Source organism: Stegostoma tigrinum, chromosome 23, assembly GCF_030684315.1.
Source record: "Stegostoma tigrinum isolate sSteTig4 chromosome 23, sSteTig4.hap1, whole genome shotgun sequence".
NCBI classification, from domain to species: Eukaryota; Metazoa; Chordata; class Chondrichthyes; order Orectolobiformes; family Stegostomatidae; genus Stegostoma; species Stegostoma tigrinum.
Window position 1 is genome coordinate 34,000,238 of NC_081376.1, and position 22,712 is coordinate 34,022,949.

The 22,712-nt window shown below is 42.7% G+C and overlaps 1 protein-coding gene across 2 annotated transcripts in view; it reads left to right on the top strand.

Moving 5' to 3' along the window:
* Nucleotides 1–1,054: 1,054 nt before the first annotated feature.
* vwa3a (von Willebrand factor A domain containing 3A) overlaps nt 1,055–22,712 on the top strand; it is a 41,955-nt gene continuing 20,297 nt past the window's right edge. Inside the window, exons 1-20 of one of the 2 annotated variants that reach the window (XM_048552759.2) lie at nt 1,055–1,312; nt 1,507–1,607; nt 2,470–2,590; nt 3,548–3,672; nt 3,753–3,830; nt 6,658–6,712; nt 7,235–7,336; nt 7,441–7,547; nt 7,945–8,070; nt 10,104–10,212; nt 10,834–10,899; nt 13,691–13,822; nt 13,909–14,047; nt 14,716–14,819; nt 15,440–15,520; nt 15,795–15,889; nt 15,976–16,095; nt 16,665–16,739; nt 17,762–17,900; nt 21,479–21,674. In XM_048552759.2, the coding sequence (XP_048408716.2) occupies nt 1,543–1,607; nt 2,470–2,590; nt 3,548–3,672; nt 3,753–3,830; nt 6,658–6,712; nt 7,235–7,336; nt 7,441–7,547; nt 7,945–8,070; nt 10,104–10,212; nt 10,834–10,899; nt 13,691–13,822; nt 13,909–14,047; nt 14,716–14,819; nt 15,440–15,520; nt 15,795–15,889; nt 15,976–16,095; nt 16,665–16,739; nt 17,762–17,900; nt 21,479–21,674 (2,035 nt within the window). In that variant the 5' untranslated portion in view covers nt 1,055–1,312; nt 1,507–1,542. The remainder of the gene's footprint in view (nt 1,313–1,506; nt 1,608–2,469; nt 2,591–3,547; nt 3,673–3,752; nt 3,831–6,657; nt 6,713–7,234; nt 7,337–7,440; nt 7,548–7,944; nt 8,071–10,103; nt 10,213–10,833; nt 10,900–13,690; nt 13,823–13,908; nt 14,048–14,715; nt 14,820–15,439; nt 15,521–15,794; nt 15,890–15,975; nt 16,096–16,664; nt 16,740–17,761; nt 17,901–21,478; nt 21,675–22,712) is intronic. The other variant, XM_048552761.2, reaches the window with a different exon arrangement.

A 22,712-nucleotide genomic window follows, 5' to 3' on the forward strand; every position in this document is an offset into this window, starting at 1 on the left:
AATTATACATTTCTTGAAGGCACAAAAACCCAAAAAACATTCAACAATAGAAGTTAAGGCTTGAATAAGATTAACAGGAAAGGCCTGTAAATTTACAGATAAGTACATTTAAATTTTAGAATAGGAAGACCAGGAAGCTGATAAAGAAAGGGAGAATTGAATATTAATGTAAATTGCAAAAAAGGATAAAACACTGAAATAGCTTCTTCTAAACGTCAAAAAATTGGCCAAGACCATTGTCAGTCCATTACAAGCAAGAGTTAGGAGTGCTTAGAATAAAAACAAGAAACTTAAGATTTGAAATAAAAACGAAATATTGGAGAAACTTAGCAAGTCTGTGGAGGGCACACAGAGTTAACATTGAGTCCAGTGATGCTCCTTCATAACTGAATGGGGTTGGGAAATGATTATTTATATTGTTGACCAAGGCGGGGCGGGAGTGGAACAGATTGGGAGAACGCCCAGAGCAAAAGAGAAAGGGAGTGCTAATAATAAAAGCTTGATTTTGGTTAACTCCGTTGGCAGGATGGCTGGGTCTGCTATGTACAGTGATACGAAGAACGGGTTCAATTTCCACACTGTCTGAGGTTACCGTGGAGGACTGCCCTCAAACCACCACCAGTCTGTTGAGAGAGCAGTCCAGTTTGGTTAGATATGGCGAATTTACATCTTACAGTATGTTGAATATTACATGAAATACGTAAATACAAACGCTTGACGACAGTATCCGGACGCAGCAAGTTTTGCTAATTGCAATTGGTCCCTCGTTGCGATGTTCAATCGAGCGAAACTATCGCTCCGGATTTATTTCAGTTTCAGTAACCTACCGCCCGAGTGTATTTTTTTGCTTGTCTTATTTTTGCATCCTGCAGTGGGTCTGGGAGCTTGTATTTAGTATAGAACGAGGTACTTCCTGGACCTCCTGTGTGTGTGATTTGAATGATTTGAAACATTTACGGAATATTAAGACACCAAGAATTCCTGATGATGTCATTATTGTCAATCAGCTGGTTCCGATTTGCTTGTTGCCAGCACCTCCCTTGTCTGTTGCCAGGCTACAGCTCTGACCGCTACTTGCAAAGCTTGGACTCCACTACTCAGTTTATTTAAAACAGAAGAGCCAATTGTATAATATTGGACGGATTGAATTTGCTCTCCCTGATAACTAAACTGTAATACACAGGTCTTCAATAAGCCTAATGATTCCCTTTCAAGATTACAGCCGAGAATGTATGCATTTTGTTAGGAATGGACTCTTCCATCTCTCTTGGCAACAGGCAAACACCCGAAAGGCGGCGAGGACCCCGAGCTGGTGAGTCCGGAATCTGCCAATTACCCGGCCTCCGGAGACCCTAATGATTGACACGTCGCTGAGAAATGTATTGGGATCTGGAGTAGCGCGGGTTCTGCTTTCAGTATCGGAAGAAATTTCACTAGCTGTGTATTATCTCTATCTCTTTTTGGAGCAGTCATTCCCGATCAGTTGCTAACATCTTTCTTGTCTAGTGTCTCGGTGCAGATTTAAAGCTGTTGACGGTGACAATGAACCCACACGTTGATAACATGGCTGATATCCTGGCAAATGAGCAGTTTCTTCAAAGTGAATGGCAAGTTTATTTATTATAATTTTTTAAAAATCACTAAACTCGGTGAAGATCATTCATATTATTTATCTTCAGACTTGCGATGATCAAGTTTTTGGACAAGTTAGAGCTTCCTTCCAAATTCTTTACCTTTTTTTACTTTTTCACCCTCTTCGTTGTGGTCCAGTGACTGAATTGTGCTGTCCGTCAGGTATCTGATAGCTTACAGGGTCCAGTTGCTTTCTCTGTGTTGGCAGTTCTCCCTCAGCTTTGCTCAAGTGACCATTGTCATTGTGCTAGCATGGAAAATGATTACAAATGGGGTTTTTGACAATGCAATGCTCTTCTATTTATTCCTGGTCCTTACCTCACTTAATAGTCAACACTTGTTACTGCAAAGTGATCAGCAGTATGGAGCCTGGCAAAATATCTTAATCCTCAGTGCAAATGTTGACGCTAAGTAAACATTGCCAACCTGATCACTTTTTGGCTCTTGGTGCTCAACATGACTCAGTCACATGCCATCCAGTCAGCATCTGGGATTGGCAAAAATGCAGATCATTTCCATATTTCTATCATCAAGTTGTTTTTGCTTTCTGCACATCGAACGGCGCCAATGCAAGACTAGAAACCTGCAAAGAGGATCTTAAGCTCTTTGCTCTGTAACCAGCTGTACACTGTCTCTGTGCAGAGTCGTAGACCCTCAGGAACAGAAGGAAAACTGTTCTCCCCCTCCACTGGGAGCAGGAATAAGGAGGCCATTCAGCCCATCAACTGGGGCCAGGAGAAAGACCATTAAAAAGTGACTGTTTGTTTGATTCTGACTGGGTGATGTAATGCAGTGGAAGTACTTTTATTTTTAACAATTGCATTGCTGTACTTCAAGGCCACTATCTGACAACATCCCTTGGAGACAGAGAAAACCCTGGCAGGATATTGCTATCATCAACCTCGAACCAGATGATGGATTATTGGTGACTCATGTCAATCAAACCAGTGGGTTATTGGTATGTAACAGACCTGATCAGACTGAAGGTTGTATGGAATGTAAAATCTTGTGGGAAGTATGTGTGTGTGTGTGTGTATGTATGTGTGGGGGGGGGGAGAGATGGGGGGTCATGAGTAGTGAGGGCTGAGCAATATAGTATTCCCCAAATTCACAACCAAGTGCTCAACAGGCCAGGGTCCCACAGTGGGAGCTTGTACATAGAGTCCAACCTTGTTTTCTTAAAATCCTTTTCTGTGAGGTTTCGCAGCAAGTTTGTCATCTAAATTTGGTGACTGAAAGGCAAAATTAAATTTGTGTCAACTATTACCCTTCTCAGTTTGAACAGAGGCATCTTTACACTGCTTACGAAAGAATTTGGAGCATTAAACATTTTCTGTACCATCAATGCTTGAGTAACCCCTAGTTTTTGGACACACAGTAAGGCTGTGATAATAACATTTGGAAATTTCTTTTTGTCTGTTGTTCCTTTCATAGAATCTTGCAGCACAGAGCACACTCCATCAAAACTGTGCCAATTCTATGAAAGAATTATCTTTTGTTTTCATTCTTTCATAGCATGTGCATATTGCTGGGGTGCCCATCCCTAACAGCTTTGACGAGACTGTGGTGAATCATTTCCTTGAATTGCCACAGTCTGTTTGGTGTCAGTACTTTCAAAGTATTGTGAGAGTTCCAGGAATTTCATTCAGAAACAACGAACGAACAACAATATTGTTCCAAGTCAGGATGATGTGTGGCTTGGTGGGAAACTTGCAGATGGTGGTGTCAGCTACCTTTTCTGGTGGGAAAGGTCATGGGTTTGAACCCCATTGCCTGATTTCTTTCCCCCATCCCCCGCAGCCCTGCTATTTCTTTTCTTTCCCAAGTATTTTTCCAATTCCCTGTTTTGGAAGTCCAGTACTGTAGGCAGCTCCTGAGACTGTGGTTTCTCATTTCTACCTCATGCCCACTGTAGAGAACGAAAGGGAAACAGTCGCTGGCCAATGAAAACCAGACATCCGAGGAATGGCTGACCAATCACAGCCTCGATCACCAGAATTTGACGCTTCAGCATCTTCTAACACTCTGCAAGATCATTATGTGAGTCTAACAGAAGCAATTAACAGGTATTGTATTATCTAAAACTCCTTTTAACCGCATTCCCTGTACCTGCACTTTAGGAAAAAGGATGAGAAGGACGTTAAACAACTGCAGCTTGGCTTGGATGTCATTGATGAGTTTGAATCCAAACTTCAACAGTAAGTATTTTTCCTGATTCCTCTCTTGAATATTTACTTGCTCTGTAACCACAATAGGAGTGAATGGATTGCACAGAAATGGAGAGAATGGTCTCTGAATCTTGAGCGATACTGAGATGGGAGAGGGACAAACATCATTCAGGAGGAAGACAGGCAGGGCAAGAAGAAGAGATAACAACAATACTAGAGAGGAGAGAAAATCAAGCAGACAGATAGAATAAAACGGGGTGGAGAAAAAGATGTTAAAAATCTACTTGCATCTCTTTGTGACATCTTCGTCAGCCATGGGATTCTCTAAATCAGCTTACAGTCAAAGTATTTTTAAAGTGTTCCTGTTGAAATGGGGAGAACAGGACAGAGTAATAGTGAAGCAATATGAGGCTGAAGAAAGACTTGCATTTTTACAGATTCCTTTAAAACTTCAGGATGTCACAAGTCATTTTAAAGTCAGAAGAGCCTTTGGAAACGTAGTCACAATTGTATGAGTAGAGCACCCCTTTGCACCAGTTAAGACAGCGGCAGAGTAAGATACTCCAGTGGGAGTTTGTCTGCTCACCAGCTGCTTCTCCTTTCTCTTTCTATTTACCCTGTAGATGAAGTTTTTCTTCCCCCTCCCTGGGACCCTAACCTTTAACTTCTTAAAGTACCCTAACCTGGAGGAAATGGAGAACTGAGTCTGAGACCAGCCTGGCAGGGGAGACAAGACAGAGCCAGAGGCCAGAGCATGGAGCAGAGCCAACACAGGCTGAATCCCGGAACTGAGTCGCAGCTGGAGCCTGGAGTGGGACGGCAGTGAGCACAGGCCAACCAGAGGGACCGATCCTGGAGACGGGTCCCGGACAGAGTTCAATATGTGAAGGCAGCATGGCCTCGTGTCCTGCAACCTGACCGGCACAGACTCAGGGAAAAAAGACTTTTAACTTGGGAACTTGCAGATATTTTTTATTCTTATTCTGGACTTTTTAAACTCAGCATTCCCATGCTAGCCTATTTTTTCCCACTATTTCAATTCTGTGACAACACTTAAAGTACCTGTAGCTAGGTACCCTGGCACTGTGAGGTGACATTACAAAGTTTTCAGTGCACTTATTCGAGTGCACGTGACAATAAATGCTGTTCTACTGTACTACAGCACTTTTTCAAGCACAGATTGTGCCTTTGAATCACTTAAGGACTGATTTACCAGGATACCCCAAATAATCATTTGTCCTGGAGCTCAATTCTGCATGAAGCATCTTCCCTTGCTTTAATTTAGTGGCAGTCAATAGAAATTACTGATTGGGGCTCTTGGTGCACAGTCGTAGCGTCCATGCCTCTGAGTCAGGAGGCCTGGGTTCAAGTCCCAACTAATCCTGAGGCATGTCACATAAACTGTGAACAGATTGATTAGAAATATTGAGAAATCGTGGGCCAGGCTGGGGTATTGCTGTGACAATGCAAGTATTCATTTCAGTAGAAACCCCACCCCATTACACTACAGTGCAGAAAGAGGCCATTTGCCCCCTCAAGTCTGCATCAATTCCCCAAAGAGCATCCCACCCAGACCTAGCTCCCAACCCATTCATTGTAACCCCGCATTTTACCACGGCTAATCCACCTAGCTTGCACTTTTTTTGGAGTGTGGAAGGAAATTGGAGCGCCTGGAGGAAACCTTTGAAACTGAGGGAAATGCCCTTCACATGAGGATATTTACAGCAACTATCTGCCACTAGTTGGTGACCAAGGAAATAAGGGTTTAGTGGTGTGGTGTAGTGCCCGTATCTCTAGACCAGGTGGCTCAAATTCAAGTCCCACCTATCCCAGAGGTGTGTAATAACATGTCTGAATAGGTTGATTTAAAAATACCTTTAAACCTGCATCACAACAATCAAAAAACAGTTCACTGTTAAAAGCATTAATCGTGTGAATAAAGATTAAGATGATAGACCCCGCAAATGGGGGGGTATTGCTCATTCATTATTCAATGATTAGAAATGCAAATCTCCATACCTGAATTCTCAAATACTTCTCAGGATGATGAAATTGGACAACACTGCAAACATAGTTTCAGTGATTTTGATGAGAGGCATGTACCTGGGAGATATTGATTGGGCTGAGCATTGGGAGAAGTAGGCCAGATAGAGATTCTACAATGGCGTCTGATTATCTCTGGGAATCAGACAGTTCATTTGGGTGAAATGGACCCTGTGGTTGTATGAAGTCTATTGAAGGAATCAGCTGGATGGGCTGAATTACCTTTATTCTGTGCTATTTCTTGCTATTCCCTTCACAAACTTGAATTCACCTAACTCTCACCAGATCTTATTTAGCAATGACTCTGGTGCTCACTGAACTACACTGACTCCTGGCTAAAACAACATCTTGATTTTTTAAAATTCTCATCCCTGTTTTCAAACCCCTCCATGGCCTTGCCCCTCTGTATTTCTATTAGTCTCCTCCAGTCCCACAGCCCTGCACAGTCCCACAGCCCTGAAATCCAATGCATTTCAAATCAGAATTGTTCCATCACTGGGGCTTTACCTATAGTTCCATAGACCTCGAGCTCTGGAATTCCCTCCCTACACCTCTTTGCCTATCTACCTCACTCTCCTCCTTTAATTTACTCTTTAAAGCATACTTCTCTGACCAAGCATTTGGTGGTCTGACCTGACATCCTGGCATTGCTCAGTGTTACGTTTTATTTGTCAATCCTCCTGGGCAGCACCTTGGAATATTTTCATACATTACGTTAAAGGTATTATGTCATTTTAAGATGCCATTCTTCCTGAAATGATGGTCAATCTCTGCTCAGATCTTTATTCTGACCTGTTTCATTAAATATTTTCAGAATGACTGACCTTTATCACCAGCGGATGGAATGGCTGATGGAAAGGAGCAGAAAGGTTAGCTTTCCCGCTATATGATTCTGAGTGGAGTCATACAATCCAGTAACAGGCCAACTTCTTCCCCTGACTCATATATATATATATTATATATATATACAAAAAACGTATTTTATTCCCTGTAAGAGATGAGAGCCTGGATTAAAGCAAGAACATAGCGATCCCAAATTGAACAGCCCACTTCGGAATTTGGAATATTATAAGGCAACGCTCCTCAAGCAACTTTCAAAAGCTTGTCTCAAAGACAAATTATAGACTGAGTTCCTGATTAATAGAAACTAAATAATCAGATTCTACGTTTGTTGTGAAATGTTGGGTTTTTTAACTAGTAGTTTAGTAGTCACAGTTTTTTTTAATTAGTGTGAATATTTTGAATAAAAAAGTTATTTACAAATTTATCCCATAGTTTCGTGGGTGGGTCACATGACTAGGATTTTGTCTGTTTCTCCCCCAGCATGAAAACCCATTGATTGATTGATTGTATTTCATTAAAGACCTCTCTAACCTACTGTCTGCCATTAGATGTTTGGTTTGGTGAAGGGTTCTCGGGTTGGTGTGCTTATCGACTCCTCTGATGCAAACTGCGGACTTGGACGACTGCAGGACTTTCAGGCAGCTCTCCTGGTCAGTGTGCAATGGTGTAGCAGGAAAAGAAAACATTTTATTTGGAATAGCTGCTGTAAAGAATATTTCCTGTGTCAAGTTGAGCTCTGTTTCTTGATTCACAGTGTCTGCTGGATGAACAGCTCTGTTTTAGGAAGCAGTTTTATTTCCTCTCCTTTGGTAGTGATATCTCTGAACTCTGGGAGACCCCTCGGGATGTTAACATTCGCACGTAAGTGACATTTTTTTGCTAGTCTTTTTTCCATTATGTATTGACAGTTTCCTGTATCCACTCCGTCATTGATGTCCATGCCTTCAGCCCCTTCAGGATGATAGGTTCTATAATTTCTTCCTTATCCCTCTGACACTCTCTTTCCTCCGTTAAAACATTTCTTAAAATCCATCTCTTTGCTACCTGCCCTAGTATGTCCTTGTGTGGCTTGCTGTCACCTTTGTGTGATAATCGCTCCGGTGAATCACTTTGGGAAGTTTTGCTGTGTTTGTGGTTGTTGTAGGAGAAGTGGGGATTGGAATTCCATTGCTAACATGAAATGGGAATTTATGAATGTACTGTCATTCTCACACTTAGGGTCCATTTTTATCAATCGTTATGTTATTGTTTGTCACAGCCTGGATGAAGCCCGGCAATGGGTTCAAGATCTCCGGCCCAGTGGCAGCTGCAACCTACTAAAGGCCATGAAGAAAATAGTGAAAGTGAGGAAGTTGAATTCTCTTCTCATTATACTGGGGTCATGGTAAGAAAACGTTGAAACACAAGAATGCCTAGTTACTGGTGGCTTATTTGTCATATGCTGAATGGGAAGTAACATACAGGATTCATGATCTATGAGAAGAGATTGAATGGATTGGATCTGACTCTGCTACAGTTTGGAAGAATGAATAGTCATAACATTGAATGTATAAGATTCTGAGAGGGTCTTACAGGGCAGATGGTGAGAGAGCTGTTTTCTCTTATTACAGAACCCTAGAACTCAGGATTACAGTTTCAGGGTGAGGGGCCATTTCATTCCAAACTGAGATGAAGAAAAATTTCTTCACTTTGAGTTTTGAATCTTTTGAACCCTCTGGCCTCTGCATGTTTGGGTATTGAAGACATTCATGGGTGATTCAATTTTGGGGTATTAAGGGAATTAAGGAATTTGAGGATCAACTGGAGTAAAAGATCAACTGTGATCTTATTGAATGGTTGAGAAAAGGCAATACTTTTTTGCGCTGTTATCTCATTTTCTTTCATGAAATGTGGGAATACTGACAAGGCAAGCATTTATTTCCCTTGAGCTAAGAGGCATGCTGAGCTATTTCAGAGGACAGCTAAGAATCAGTTATATTACTGTGGGTCTGGATTCACATGAAAACTATGAGAATTTGAGACTTCCTTCTCTAAAGGACATTGGTGTGTCTTTTTATTTTTGTGTTTCTAAAATCTGGGAATGAAATGAGAAAGAAACAGTTTTCAAGAGTGGGAAGGTGATGAGCATGATGGTATTATTGCTAATCTATTATTTTAGCCACACAGGGGTAATGTTCTAGGAACTGGATTGAGAGATAGAGAGAGGGGATGGGGAAAGAAGCGTGCAGATCTTCTCCTAGGCTAGCATCTGCCTGTTCTCTGCAGTCAAAGCCTCATTTTAATACTGAAGAAAACAGGCTACCTTTCTTCCAGCAAGTGCTGTCAACTATGACTTTTGAATTGATAAATCAGAGACATTTTCAAAGTGAATCGGATTTTTTGTATTTCTTATGAAACTGATGGAAGCTTCGAGAGAGAGAGAGAAAGATAGAGACATCTGAACACCAAGGACCTGGCGAGCTGATTCCATCTCGTCGTTGGAATCTGAAAGCAAAGACCCGGAACTATCCTTCCAGTTTTTCTACCTCCACCAAAAACCTGTCTTGTGTCTGTGTGTCTGTCTGTGTCTGTGTCAGCTTAGAAGGGATGAGCGTTTTAGTTAGTACAGGTATAAGACATACCTGTAGCTATAGACTCATTATTTGTCATAAATCACAGTTTTTGACTGGTACTCAAATCTGGCTTGTGTTTTCTATCAACCTTGGTCTGGCAGCAGCTGGAGCTAATAAAGCTGATCAAGAGTAAGTGACATTTTAACATGTATCACCCTGGTATCTGGCATTATCATGACATAAAGAAAAGAAGCAGCTGCTCATTTAAGTACAATGCATTGTTTGGAGAAAATATTGGTGTCTCATTAAACTATTTACAAAAACATTTTGCGTTTTTCTTTACCGGTAAAGAGCAGCTGAATGAGGTACTTAGTTAGCACCTATAGCTGCTTTATGAAAGGCCATTACCTATAATTGCAACAAGTCAGATGGAGTCATGACCAAGAGCCTCTGAGTTAGAAGTTTGTGCGTTCAAGTCCCATTCTAAAACACATGAGCTCAAAATCCAGACTGATACTTCAGTCCAGTATGAAGGGACTGCTGCATTTTGAAATTCTGTGTTAAACAAGGGCTCCCTGTCCTATCTGAACTGACTGAGATAGATCTGGGCCACTATTTCATAGAAGAGCAGGAAAGTTCTTCCTGCTGTCTTGACCAATATTTACATCACCTAAAATCGATTGTCTGCTCTTTATCGCTGTACTGTTTGTGGGAGCTTGCTGTGTCCTATTTAGTTACCATGTTTCCTACATTTATAACAGTGACTACACTTCAAATGTGCACTCTTGGCTGTAAAAATGCTCTTGAGGCATTCACTAATTACAAAAGGCCCTATATAAATGCAATTTCTTTCTATTCCTTCCAGTCCTGATCAAACAGCAGAGATTTTATCTGACTATATGCAGCAATGCATACTAGGAAGACATTTGCCCATCCAGACTGTTGCATATGACTGTAGCATCCATATGACACATGTAAGTAGCCTGTCAGAAAGTACTGTGCACTGTGAGAGCCTTGACCACAGAGACTCAATTATCTGCCATGATAATCAATGATACAGTGAATCGTTTATGAGGATTTAATCACATGACATCACTTTTGCCTTGACGTGTTGCAAATATCTTCAATCCCATTCCAGGAATAAAATTTGGGAAGTCTCACCCAATTGCTGCTCTTCACAGATTGATCTCAGATTGAATCCTTAAGCTGATTTTATATTTGTGTTTGTCTATTTGTACAACAAGTCAGACAGATTCTTGAAAACATGTCATGTACTCTAGGAGGAATAGCAAGTGCTGGGTATGAGTAACTAAATGAAAGGCAATAAAGAGTGAGCAGAGAAACTAAACAGAATTCAATGCACCATTCGTCGAAAATTAAAGTGTAGTCCAAAATCAAATCCAATAAAAATCAATACAATTTTTGAATTTTGTGAATGTAGACAGAGCATATGAGTATTGAAATCACCTGTATTTGTTTTGTAAGTGTTGGTTAGGATCTATTGCCGTGAAAGAACAATGTTCTCTGGTATAACTTAGCCCTGCGTCTGATTCATGTTATTCATTTTTGACATGTTGCACATTTTATAAATCCAGGTGACACTGAGGTCTCTGGCGGAAGCCTCAGGGGGACGTTACCATTTGTACTCCACTGGCTGTCAGGTAATTAGCCTTCACAACCCGAGATGCATCTCTTTATTCTCTTCTTGTTTGTCTCACTGCCTCAGTTGACCCTTTCTCTACTGTCGAGAGACTGGAGGAGCAAACATATGGTAGCTAAACTTATAGATGACCCAAAGATAGATAGGAAAGTAAGTCATGGAGAGGACGTGAGGAGTCTACAAAGGGACGTAGATAAATTAAATGATTGAGCAAAAATTTGGCAGGTGGAGTACAATGTGGGAAAATGTGAACTTGTACATTTTGGCAGGAGAAAAGCAGCATGTTATTTAATTAGAGAGAGAGATTACAGAACTCAAAACACAGGACTCTGAATGTCCTGCTACATGATTTGCAAATGTTAGTATGCAGGTACAGCAAGTGATTAGGAAAGCAAATGGATAGTTAGTGTATATTGCAAAAAGAATGGAATATAATAGTGAGGTCATTTTGATGCAGTTGTGCAAGTCTTCACTGAGACTACATCGAGAGAACTATGTACAGTTTTGGTCTTTATTTTAGAGAAGGACATTGTTGTATTAAAAACAGTTCAGGGAAAGTTTACTCAATTGATTCCTGGGGTGAGGGGCTGGTCTTTTGGACAGTTTGTGCTTGTATCCATTGAAGTTTAAAGAACAAAAGCTGAAAGGCTAATTAGATTGTGCTTCCAATCTCAGCCATGATGGGCTGAATGGCCTCTTGCTAAACTGTAGGATTCTACATTATTGGAGCACATTTTAAACTGAATCCTGCAGGTAAATACTAAGCTACGATTTGTTATTGTTTAATCTGTTTAACATTGAAAGGTTTCCCACAGTGTAACAAGAAGTGATACTCAGTGAAAGAAGGAGAGAGATTGGAAGGGATGACTGAAAGCTTGGTCAATGGTGTGAATTTTAATGATGATCTGAAAGGGGGTGAAGAGAGTAAAGGAGAGGATTCAAGAACCTGAAGCCTAGGCAGCTGAACACATAGCTGTCAGTGGTGGAGCAAAGGGAAGGGAGCGATGTACAGACACAAGAATTAAAGGAATAGAGAGTTTGTGACTGGGATGGTAGAGGGACTAGAAGAGAGCCCAGAAAAAGTGATGGCGAGGGAGAGTTTACAAATCAAACATCTGATTATCGGATCATCTAACGACCTCTGACTTATTGCTGAGACAAGATTTTTAACTTCACCTCCTCCAGCCCTAAAAACCCTTCAACTCTCTGAATTCCTCAAATTTTGGTCTTCTGTGTCCCCCCCACCCCCCAAAATAATGGCTCCAATCAGACGGTTGGATAGGGAGAGCCTTTTTCCTAGGATGGTGACGGCGAGCACGAGGGGGATAGCTTTAAATTGAGGGGTGAAAGATATAGGACAAATGTCAGAGGTAGTTTCTTTACTCAGAGAGTAGTAAGGGAATGGAACGCTTTGCCTGCAACGGTAGTAGATTTGCCGACTTTAGGTACATTTAAGTCGTCATTGGATAAGCATATGGACGTACATGGAATAGTGTAGGTTAGATGGGCTTGAGATCGGTATGACAGGTCGGCACAATATTGAGGGCCGAAGGGCCTGTACTGTGCTGTAATGTTCTATGTAATGCCTTCAGCGGCATTGATAATCAGTTCAACAATTCACCACTGTGCCCCCCACCCCCAACAAATGTCCCCAACTCTCTTTCCTCTAAGACGCTCCTTAAAATTTAACCTCTTTGATGAAGCTTTGTTCACCCGCACTAATTTCTCAAAGAACAGTATGGCACCGGAACAGGCCCACCAAGCCTGTGCTGACGCATGCCTTTCTAAATTAAAATCCTTTTGCCTCAGTCCATATCCCTATATTTCCTGTCTATTCATGTATCTGTCAAGACACCTTTTAAAGTTATTTTACCTGCTTCTGCCACCTCCTCTGACAGTGCATTCCAACCATCTGTAAAAAAAAACTTGCCTCTTACATTTCCATTAAATTTTCCCCTTTTTACTTTAAACCTATTGCAATTGACATTTCTACCAATGGAAGAAGACTCTGACTATCCGTTCTATCCATGTTTCTCATAATTTTGTAAACTTCTATGAGGTGACCCCTCATCCTTTGACTTTCAAGTGAAAACAAACCAAGCTTTTCCAATATCTCCTCATATCTAATACTCTCCAAACCAAACAGCATCTGGTAAACCGTTTCTGTACCCTCCCCAAAGCCCCCCATCCTTCTTGCAGTATGCAAGCAGAACTGTACATGATATTCCAAATGTGGCCAAATTAAAGTTAGATATAGATGCAACATGACATGCCAGTTGTTTTATGCGCTGTCTGGACTGATAAAGGCATGCATGCTATATGCCTTCTAGACCACCTTATCCACTTGCATTGCCCTTTCAGGGAACTATGGACCTGTACACCCATATCCCTCTGTATGTTAATGCTTCAAAGGATCTACAATTTACTGTATACTTCATTCCTGTATTAGACCTTTCAAAGTGCATCCTTATGTGCGTGGGGGTCAGATTTTACCTGAATGCTCTGGGATGTTTTGCTATGTCAGAGGTGATGTTAAAAGCAAACTACAGTACATGTTGGAAATGTGCAAGAAACACTGAAAATTCTGGAGAAACTCAGCAGGTCTGGCAGCATCAATGGAAAGAGAACCAGAGTTAACGTTTCAAGTGCGATGTGACTTCTTCAGAAAGCATTTTCTGTGTTTGTTGCATTCAGCTGAGTGTGTTATTGAGTGAGTGAGTGTGGGATCACTGCTGTTTGAAATCTGGTTGAGTGTTGATGGGCAAATTGACGACCGTCTTCCTGTCCCTCAGACCCAGGGATGCTGGAGCAGTGATCTTGAGGTCTTGATGAAGGAACTGCAGCAAGCCAGTGACATTTTGGAGAAGATCCAGGAGATACGCCAGGGGCTGCTGGGGGACACTCTCCATGAGGTTGCGGAGCAGGTAGGAATTGGCTTGGAGTTGCAGCCATCACTGTTTTCGGAGGTTTTTTTTGGAGATGCTTCATGCTTTTGTCCTCCTGGACCTAGATTACAACTGAGGTTGCCAAGATACCACCTGCTCGATTCCTACCCCAACCGCCCAATCACGATGGACCTCTCTGTATTGAGACCTCCAGCTTCCTGCCCAAGACCTCTTCTGATTGGCTGAAGCAACATGGCTTGAAAGGTACTCATACAGATTTTCAACTTGACTAGGGTTTGCTCCTGGGGCAATGATGCTTGTATTTCCCAGTGAGGCCCCTATGGCTGGGTGAATAAGTCCATTCTGTGGCACTGAAATAGTCCATTCAGCCCATTCACTCCACACTTGTGCTTCTTCTCCAAGGGACCCACCTTGTAATGGCAAAGGGAATCCAATGTTTGAAACATTAAACCTGGGCATCAGCAGTTCAAGTCCTAACTGGGCATGTCAGGAAATTTAACTCCTCAAATCTGTGCCAGCTCCAGATACCAGGGTTCAATCAGGATATGCCTGACCAGGTCAGAAGGTGCAACATTTGAATCCTGTTCCAAGTGGTCCAATGAGGTTCTGAATTCTGAACTCATATCCAGTTGGGTTGTCACTCGTTATATAGATTGTGGTCGTCCATTAGCCCTCCTGTCATTTAGGACAGTTCCCTGTTATTAACTAACTGGGTTAAAGATGGTAATGGCCACAGGGGGAGTGTTGAGGTTGTAGCCTGTGAACCCATCATTCCTTCATACTGCTCTTTGAGGGAAGAGTGTGACGAAATGAAGACAACAAACAGTTTCATTGCTGCTGACCGATTTCTCTGTGACTGCTGCCCCTTGCGGTTTTGATCTGATGTCAGATATCATCTTTACATTTTGCAGCCAAGAAGCTCAGTCTGTACCAAGTGTTGGCACCGAATGCGTTCTCACCTCTGGAGGAATTTGTGCCAATCCTTCGCAAGACTGTGTCCTCGACACTACATGGGGTAAATATCAGTCTCTCTCATCTCTGATAATGAACTCGGTTCAACTCTGAATTTTCCTCAATTGTTGCTGCAATTCTCAGGACTTCCAGACTCTTCCTCCTTTCTTCGCTCACTGTACTTAAATCTAACCTCATCATTCCTTGAGGTACCTCTCCACTGACATGATTGATTCTTCCTCCAAAAACATTAGCTTTCTAAAAAGCTAACCCCGGGTGTCACCGGATTATTTGGAACACCGGGGCTTGCACCACCTGCACCCCCCCCCAATGCCCCACTCTGCGGTCTATGTCTTTCCCCTTCTCCTGGTCAACTAGCAATGGATGGCCTTTAAATAAAGTCAGCAGGCTTGACATCTGGATGTTGCTTTCTGAAACGAGATACCAGCTCCACTTGGCTGCTGGTTCTAATCTCAGCCCATTCTCTCTGAGAATGAGTGTGGGGACCAAGCAGGATTGGACTTGGCTGCAAGGTCCATTTGTGGACACACTGTTGCTGACACTCACTGTTCACATAGGCTGGATCCCACGCTGAAGCAACATCAATGTAAAATGTGATTTGTGGGTATCCAGCGTGCTGGCCTCTGGGTGATGGAGAGATTAACAACTGTATTTTCCACATAGAGAGCGATGATGCAGCTGGAGTGGCATGATGGGACAGTGAAGAATGTGCATGTAGACCCCCCTCTGTTATACGAGTACCAGGTAACAGCCCCTAACCAACACATTTCTCAATCTGTCTACGCTCCCCACCCACATGCTGTCCCCCTCTTTCTCTGCCAACCTTTTTCTCCCTATCCTCACTCACCTGTCCTCTGTATCCGCCATGTCCTCTCAATCATGTTCTCACTATGTCTTCTCCTTCCACTTTCTCTTTCTCACTCTCTGCCTTCTCTCACTTGCATTTCTTATCCCCTTCTCTCTCCCCCGCCCCTCCCTCTCTCTAATGAAATCTACGTTTTCTTTTCTTCTGTCTCAGAAGCGGCTTGGACGAGCTATGAGCCAGTTTGAGCGCAGAATTGACTGGCTGTCCACCAGTAGCAGGAAGATATGGGGCAATGTTTGTGAAAGGAGGTCAGTCATTGCTCTAAGCTCCAGCATTGTACAAATAACCTGAGGTTGAATTACTGTCATTCCTGACTGGATTTGTCTTTGTGCAGGGTGATAATACTGGTGGACATCTCAATCTATAACTCACTGCACATTATCCACATCCAGCACTCTCTGCGCCTCCTACTCGAACAGCAGATGATAAATAAGGAATGCTTCAACCTGTTTGTGTGAGTGAAGACACTTATGGAAAGTCTGAGCTCTGTGATCAGCTCCCTGTGCTGCGGGAGCATTATATTTTCCCGTCACAGACCCAAATACTTTGGCACACCCTGGTGTCATGGAAAGTGAAAAGCAAATTCAAATCTCCTCTCTTTCTCCATTCCACACTCTTTCCCTCCTGCACCCACTCCATCTCTCCCTCTCCCCTCCAACTCTCCCCACCCCTTCCTTCCCTTCTCCTTTCCATCTCTTCTCTCCCTGTGCCCTCTCTTTTCTCCCAACCCCCTTTTGCCCCTCTCTCACATATCTCTCCCTCCATCTTCTCCCCTCCTTTCTACCCTCTTACCATCTTCTCCTCCTGTCCCCTGCCTCTTCTCCCCCTTCCCTCTCTCCTCACACCTTTCTTCTCCCTCTGTCTCTTTCTCTCCCTTCCTTACTAGATCTCTCAATTCTGTCATTGAGCTGTGGTGAGATTGGCTGAGGACAGGTTTGATGAGGTGTTGGGATTGAGGGGTTTGTTTTCCTGGTTATATGGGAATTCAATGATGAGCCATGCACTCTGTTGTCCTGTTTGTAGATTTGGTTCTGACGTTAAGCAATACCAGCCCCAGATGGTGCCAGTTACACCAGAAAATCTGCAGGCAGCATGGAGGTGAGTTTCTGCCATTTTTCTGACTGATTCTTTCATGTCCATTTCTGGCATCTTGTGCTGCCCTTAGAACCTCACTAGAGGCCTTGACATCACGGGCCAGAATTGCCTTCCTGAAACCTCTCCTTGTCCTGCAAGACTTTCTGTGAAAGCCACATAGCCCTTCTACCCTGTCCATCTTTGGTGCAGCTCTCTCATATCAACCATTGTTCAGTTGATCTCGTTCTTGTCTCATTCTCGTTCTTATTGTGTGGCGCAAGGTTCGGGCTTCAAGTCCCATTCTAGGGCTTGAACAGAAAAATCAGCCCGAACACTTCAGTCAAATACAAGAGAATGCAATCATGTTATCTTTCAAATGGAAGATTACACTTCAAGGCCCCATTATGTCTGTCAGGTTCATGTATAGATCTAATGGAACTTTTTCACAAAAGAGCAAGGAATTTCTCCCTGGTGTCCTGACCAACGTTACAAAACAAAATCTGGTTGTTTTCACAATACTTGCCACGTGCCACACCCATCTACCCTCGGATGACTGTGCAAACTCTGCACGTTCTCCCCGTGTCTGCATGGGTTTCCTCCCACAGTCCATGGACATGCAGGCTAGGTGGATTGGTCATGCTGAATTGCCCATGGTGTCCAGGGATGGGCAGGCTAGATGGGTTAGCCATAGGTAATGCAGGATGTTGGGTCTGGGTGGCATGCTGTTTGGAGGGTCAGTGTTAAGTTGATGGGCCAAATGGCCTCCTTCCACACTGCAGAGATTTTATGATTCTATGCTAATTGACTAGCATTTACTGCATTGTGAAAGTGACCTCACTTCAAGGGTTATTTAATTGACTGTAAAGTACTTAGAAGTATGTGTTTGTCGCAAATGAAACTACATGAATGCAGATATAGTTTTTATACTGAATCTCTCTTTCTACTTTTATCTCTAACTGGCATTCATCAGAACCTAGTAGGTGTTGGACAGATGTGTGTTTCTGTTTATTGTGATGACCGCTGTCTCTCTCTGCCCCCACTTTTAGATGGGTCCTGACTCTGGAGTGCAAAGGCAGTCGGAATTTCATGAGTGCATTGAAAACTGCAACAGAAAATAATCTGAATGAACAAGAGGATCTTTGTGGCATGTACCTTCTTGCCAGTGGAATACCTGACCAGGAGATGGTAGGAAGTAGCACTGAGTTTGAAACAAAGGTGTTTAACAGACCAATGTCCATGTTTTAAAGCAAGCAGGATAAGTCTTCCAGAGACTTAGAAGGGCCTCACTGTAAATCTATTATTTACCACAAACTCGAGTTTCCACCTTTCCCTTCTGGATCTTTTCCCTGTCTAGAAGCCTGCTCCCCAATGGGGAAGAGCCCAACTCTTTTTGTTTCGAAAATACGACATCTTAACAAGTTAACAGATCACCCTGTAACAAGAACTGCACTTTTTGTTTCATATAATTAAACCCTTCAACAAATTAAAATTAAAAATCCAGTTCACAAGCTACAAACATTTCCCATCAGGGACAGTGCAGCTATAATGAAAAAAAAATAAAAATGGAGAGAATCAGAGAGGAGAATGAAATCAAAATGGTGTTTCTGAGGAAGATGATCCTCTCCAGCCTCCATGGTGCCCATGTCTCTCTACGCACACAGGGCTAACAGTAGACATCACACACTTTGTCTCCAAGGACACACTGGCACAGCTGTAAACACAGAGGAAAGGCAGGCAGTCAGGAACTATGACCTCCTCCCTGGCCATTTTATCCAGACCTTGGAGCATGCTCACTAGGAGGTCCTCTGACCTGCTCGAACCCCTCAGCACCAGTTGCATAAACATCAGTAGTGTGGGACTGAAGAGTAACCAAAATCGTAACAAAAGGCTCTTCAAAAAATTAAAAAGGTTGTGTAACCTCTGAGAGCCAATGCAAGCGTGATCCACAAACTCCACGTCCCCACAAATCTTGACAGTTAGCCTGGGAACCAGCTAAACCTATGATTGCATGTTGCCACCCGCCACCCAGGTCCCTGTTGGAGACTGAGAGGACCCCTGCGTAGGGAGCTCTGCACTGGGATCCCCAACGGTTGGAATTGGAAGGCAAGGAGTTTCAGAGCGCTGGATGAAAGTGAAGATGCAAAATGTGCACAACCTCAGCCCATACAAGAAACCACTCCTTACCACTTGGCAGGTCACTGGGGATTTCCATAAAGAAGCTCAGATTGGGAACACAGGCTCCTGAGGGAGGTTTTGGAACCCAGTGCTGAAATGGAATTCTGTCCAAGCACAGATACCACACCTTAGAGCCTCCTCAAGAACCCAACACTTTTTTATATAAAGAGACCACTGACATAATAAAAATAAGCTTATTTTTTATTTTAGAAACCCACCACCAATTAAACAAAACAATTCATTGACAAATTCATGAATTCAGCTTTTTTTTTAATATCCACAAGTGATATCATGCACAACCAACCGACACTCCTGCCACCAAATCACCATGACTTCGGTTTTGTGTTTAGCTATTAACTACAATCAAGGATCACCCATGCAGCCAACTAGAAGCAAAAGTGAGGGATAGGTAGGAAGAGGTGGAAGGGACTAAGTCAAACTTGAGTTGGAACATAACATAAGGCACTCTATACCCTGTGGTGCCTATCTCTCTCTAAAGACACCAAGAACATTGATGGACACATGTGTTCCCTCTCCAAGGCCACCCAGACATGAACATAACCATGGAAGATGGACAGACAATATGAAAATATGAACCCCTCCACAGCCTGCTGCCTGGGCATGTTTATAACCAACTTGGTCAGGCTCAGGAGTTGATCCAAGCTACATTGTAAATTGCTCTTGGGATATTCTTTATTATTGTAGCCTGACACAACTCCAGAGCAGCCTGAGATTGAACCTGAGTCTTTTGAGGCCAAAGGTAGAAACATAACCACTATGTCACAAGAGACCCTTGGATCAGAGAAATGAGACTTGAAACCCCACTCGAATCACAAGGAAAAGTGCTACCACTGAGCAAGAGCCTCTCCTGAACTCAGCTCTTAAATACAAAGTCCAATGACCAGCAGCTCCTTTCAACTAACTCTAGACTTGTTCTGGTTGATCCCCATTTCAACACCAATAACTGAACTCAACGAAAGCAGTTATGAAATATAATCCTTGCAGGAAGGTTTTCTCCTTGTGATACATTCCTCAATTTTAAACTTCCCATCAACTTAACTGGTTGTTTTCTCTTTTTTTTTGGGAGTTTGCAATGTGCAAATTGGCTGTCATGCTTCAAAAAAAACACGTTGTTGACTGTAAAATACTTTAAGGCATCTGGTGTTTGTGAAAAGCACCCTTTAAAACATCCCTCTTTTGCTTGTTGCGATTAAGCAATGAATTTGAACAGGGAATGTGCATGGGACAATGCACTGGGAATTCCTTCAGATCCAACTCTGATAGAGAATTGGAACAGGAGGAGACCATTCAGCCCTTCAAGCCTGTCCTGATATTCAGTTGGATCATGGTCAATGATTCTCGACTCCATTTTCCTGTCTCTGCCCCATATCGCTTGTTACCCTTGTCCAACAAAAATCTACTGATCTCAGCATCTAAAAGTTTCAGTTGGCTGCCAGTCTCCACAACCCTTCAAGGTCCTAATTTCTAGGTTTCCACCAAGGTTCCAATACAAATAGACAGTATCCAACTGTCATTCTGTGGGCAAATTAATCTCCTGACACTCTGATAAAAGATAGTCAACAATAGCATGGGGCTGCCTGCAGGGATCACAGCATTATATCTCCTTCAGGGCAGAGATACACACCCATGGGCTCATTGGGAATTCAGATGTAGTGGTTTGCATTTCCGATTAGTCATTGATGCATGAGAAACTGACACCACCACTTTAATCTCAATTGTCAGTTAACTTGTCTGTGTGATTGTCGATAAAATAGTCAGGCAAAAAGGCACAGAGTGAATCTCAGAGATAGTAAGAACTGCCGATGTTGGAGTCAGAGATAACAGTGTGGAGCTGGGGGAACACAGCAGGTCAGGCAGAATCAGAGGAGCAGGAAAGTTGACATTTCAGGTCATTTGCCTTCTACAGATAATTTTCTGAAGAAGGGTCCTGAAACGTCAACATTCCTGCACCTATGATGCTGCCTGGCCTGCTGTGTTCCTCCAGCTTCATACTGTGTTATTTCCACATTTCCCTCTTGTGTGTGTGTGTGTGTGTGGGTTTTTCAACAGAAATTAATGTCGGTGATTAAAATGCTGGTGTCACGGTGATACCTGGGACCAGTTGGTGATTTTTATTGAATGACACTGGAACCAACAGGAAATGGGTTTTTTTTGCTTATCTTTGGATATTTTGAACTGTGACATTGAATTTGTTTACTAGCTTACCACCCATGATTGCTCATGATAAATCAGATGTTGTGCTGGTTTTTATAGGTAGGAACTGAATTTAATACTGTGGAATGTATAGTCTTATGTGCTGCTCACGTACAGATGTATGAGCTTTTTTTTAAACTTAAAGCTTACTTTTATGTTGCAGTTTTATGTTTTGCTCCCAGAACCCCTCAATGTGATTCACTTAGGAAGAATGGATGTTTTGAGGCTTGGTTATTGTCATAAAGTAGCCTTATTGTGATTAGTTTTTGGAGGGAATGTAAGTTAGATTGTGCTGCATGTCACCGATGTATTTCTTGCAGCTCAGGTGCGAGCCCCTTATTCTAAAGCTGGTCTTTCTCCTGGTTATGCCTCAGGACAGGGTCTGTTCTTACGTTGCTGAAATCTGTGGAGGTCGTGACCTGCAACTTCACGTCTGCCTTTTTAGTATCGATGATAATGACCTGAGTGGGATAGTCCCTGCACGTTACGCCACTCCGGGAGAGACAGCATGTGCACTGCAGGGGCTGGCTCGTTCAGGTCGGGGGCGGTTCCACTGGTTCCAGGAAACAGGTCAGTGAGATGCTCTATTTTCAGCCAGCGTGGAGCTCACAGTCTGCTCTCCAATACTCAGCCCAGGTTCTCAAGTGAGACAGAGCTTTAAACTAGAGACACACAACACCAGACCATTGCTTCATTCATTCCTGGAGAATGGGCATCACTGGCGAGGTCAGAATCTATTACCCCATTCTTAAGCTCATTCTGCCACTTCAAAGGGTAGTTAGGAATTAATGGTTAATGGCAGATTTCCTTCCCTAAACCCAAAGTGAAACAGTTGGATTTTTATAGCAATCTAAATGGCCACTTTCACAATCCCAGTGTTGTATTTAAATTCCCAAATTGTAACAGCAGGATTTAAACTCATTCTGTGGGTTATTAATCCAAGAATGTACTCCAAGTGACAATTGATACTATTCTGTTCTATAACCCTGTTACCACTCACAGTGATAAAACAATACAGGATATAAAACAAAAGAACTATGGATGCTGGAATTTGGGAGACAAAACAGAAATTGCTGGAGAAACTCGACAGATCTGGCAGCATCTGTGGAGAGAGAAAGCAGAGCCAATGGTCCATGGATCCAAAAGGTTAATTCCGCTTTCTTCCCACAGATTTGCAGCTAGACCTGCTGAGTTCCTCCAACAATTTCTGTTTTTGTTACAGAAAAATACAGACTGTGCCGTTCCACTGCCGAAACCGCAAAATAGTGTAATCAGGTGCACAGACACAAAAAGGCTGTTTCCTGCTGGCCTCATGACCTAGCAGTAGATTCACCACTGCCCCAGTGGCCTATTTCAAACATACTGTGACTGCTCCCACTGAAGATAATTAGTGAGATGGGCAGATGGATGGCAGATGCAGTTTAAAGTGTAAGGTAATACAATATGGACATGCTATTGGTGTTGATGGAAAATTGGATGGAACCTTTGCTGTATCAGATCTCGGGTTGGACTCCCAATCTATCATAGTTATTTGATCCTCAGCTAGAGCTGTAATTGCAGTGGCCACTGTTTTAAGCAGCTCTTTTTGAGAAAGGGTGAGGTGGGTGG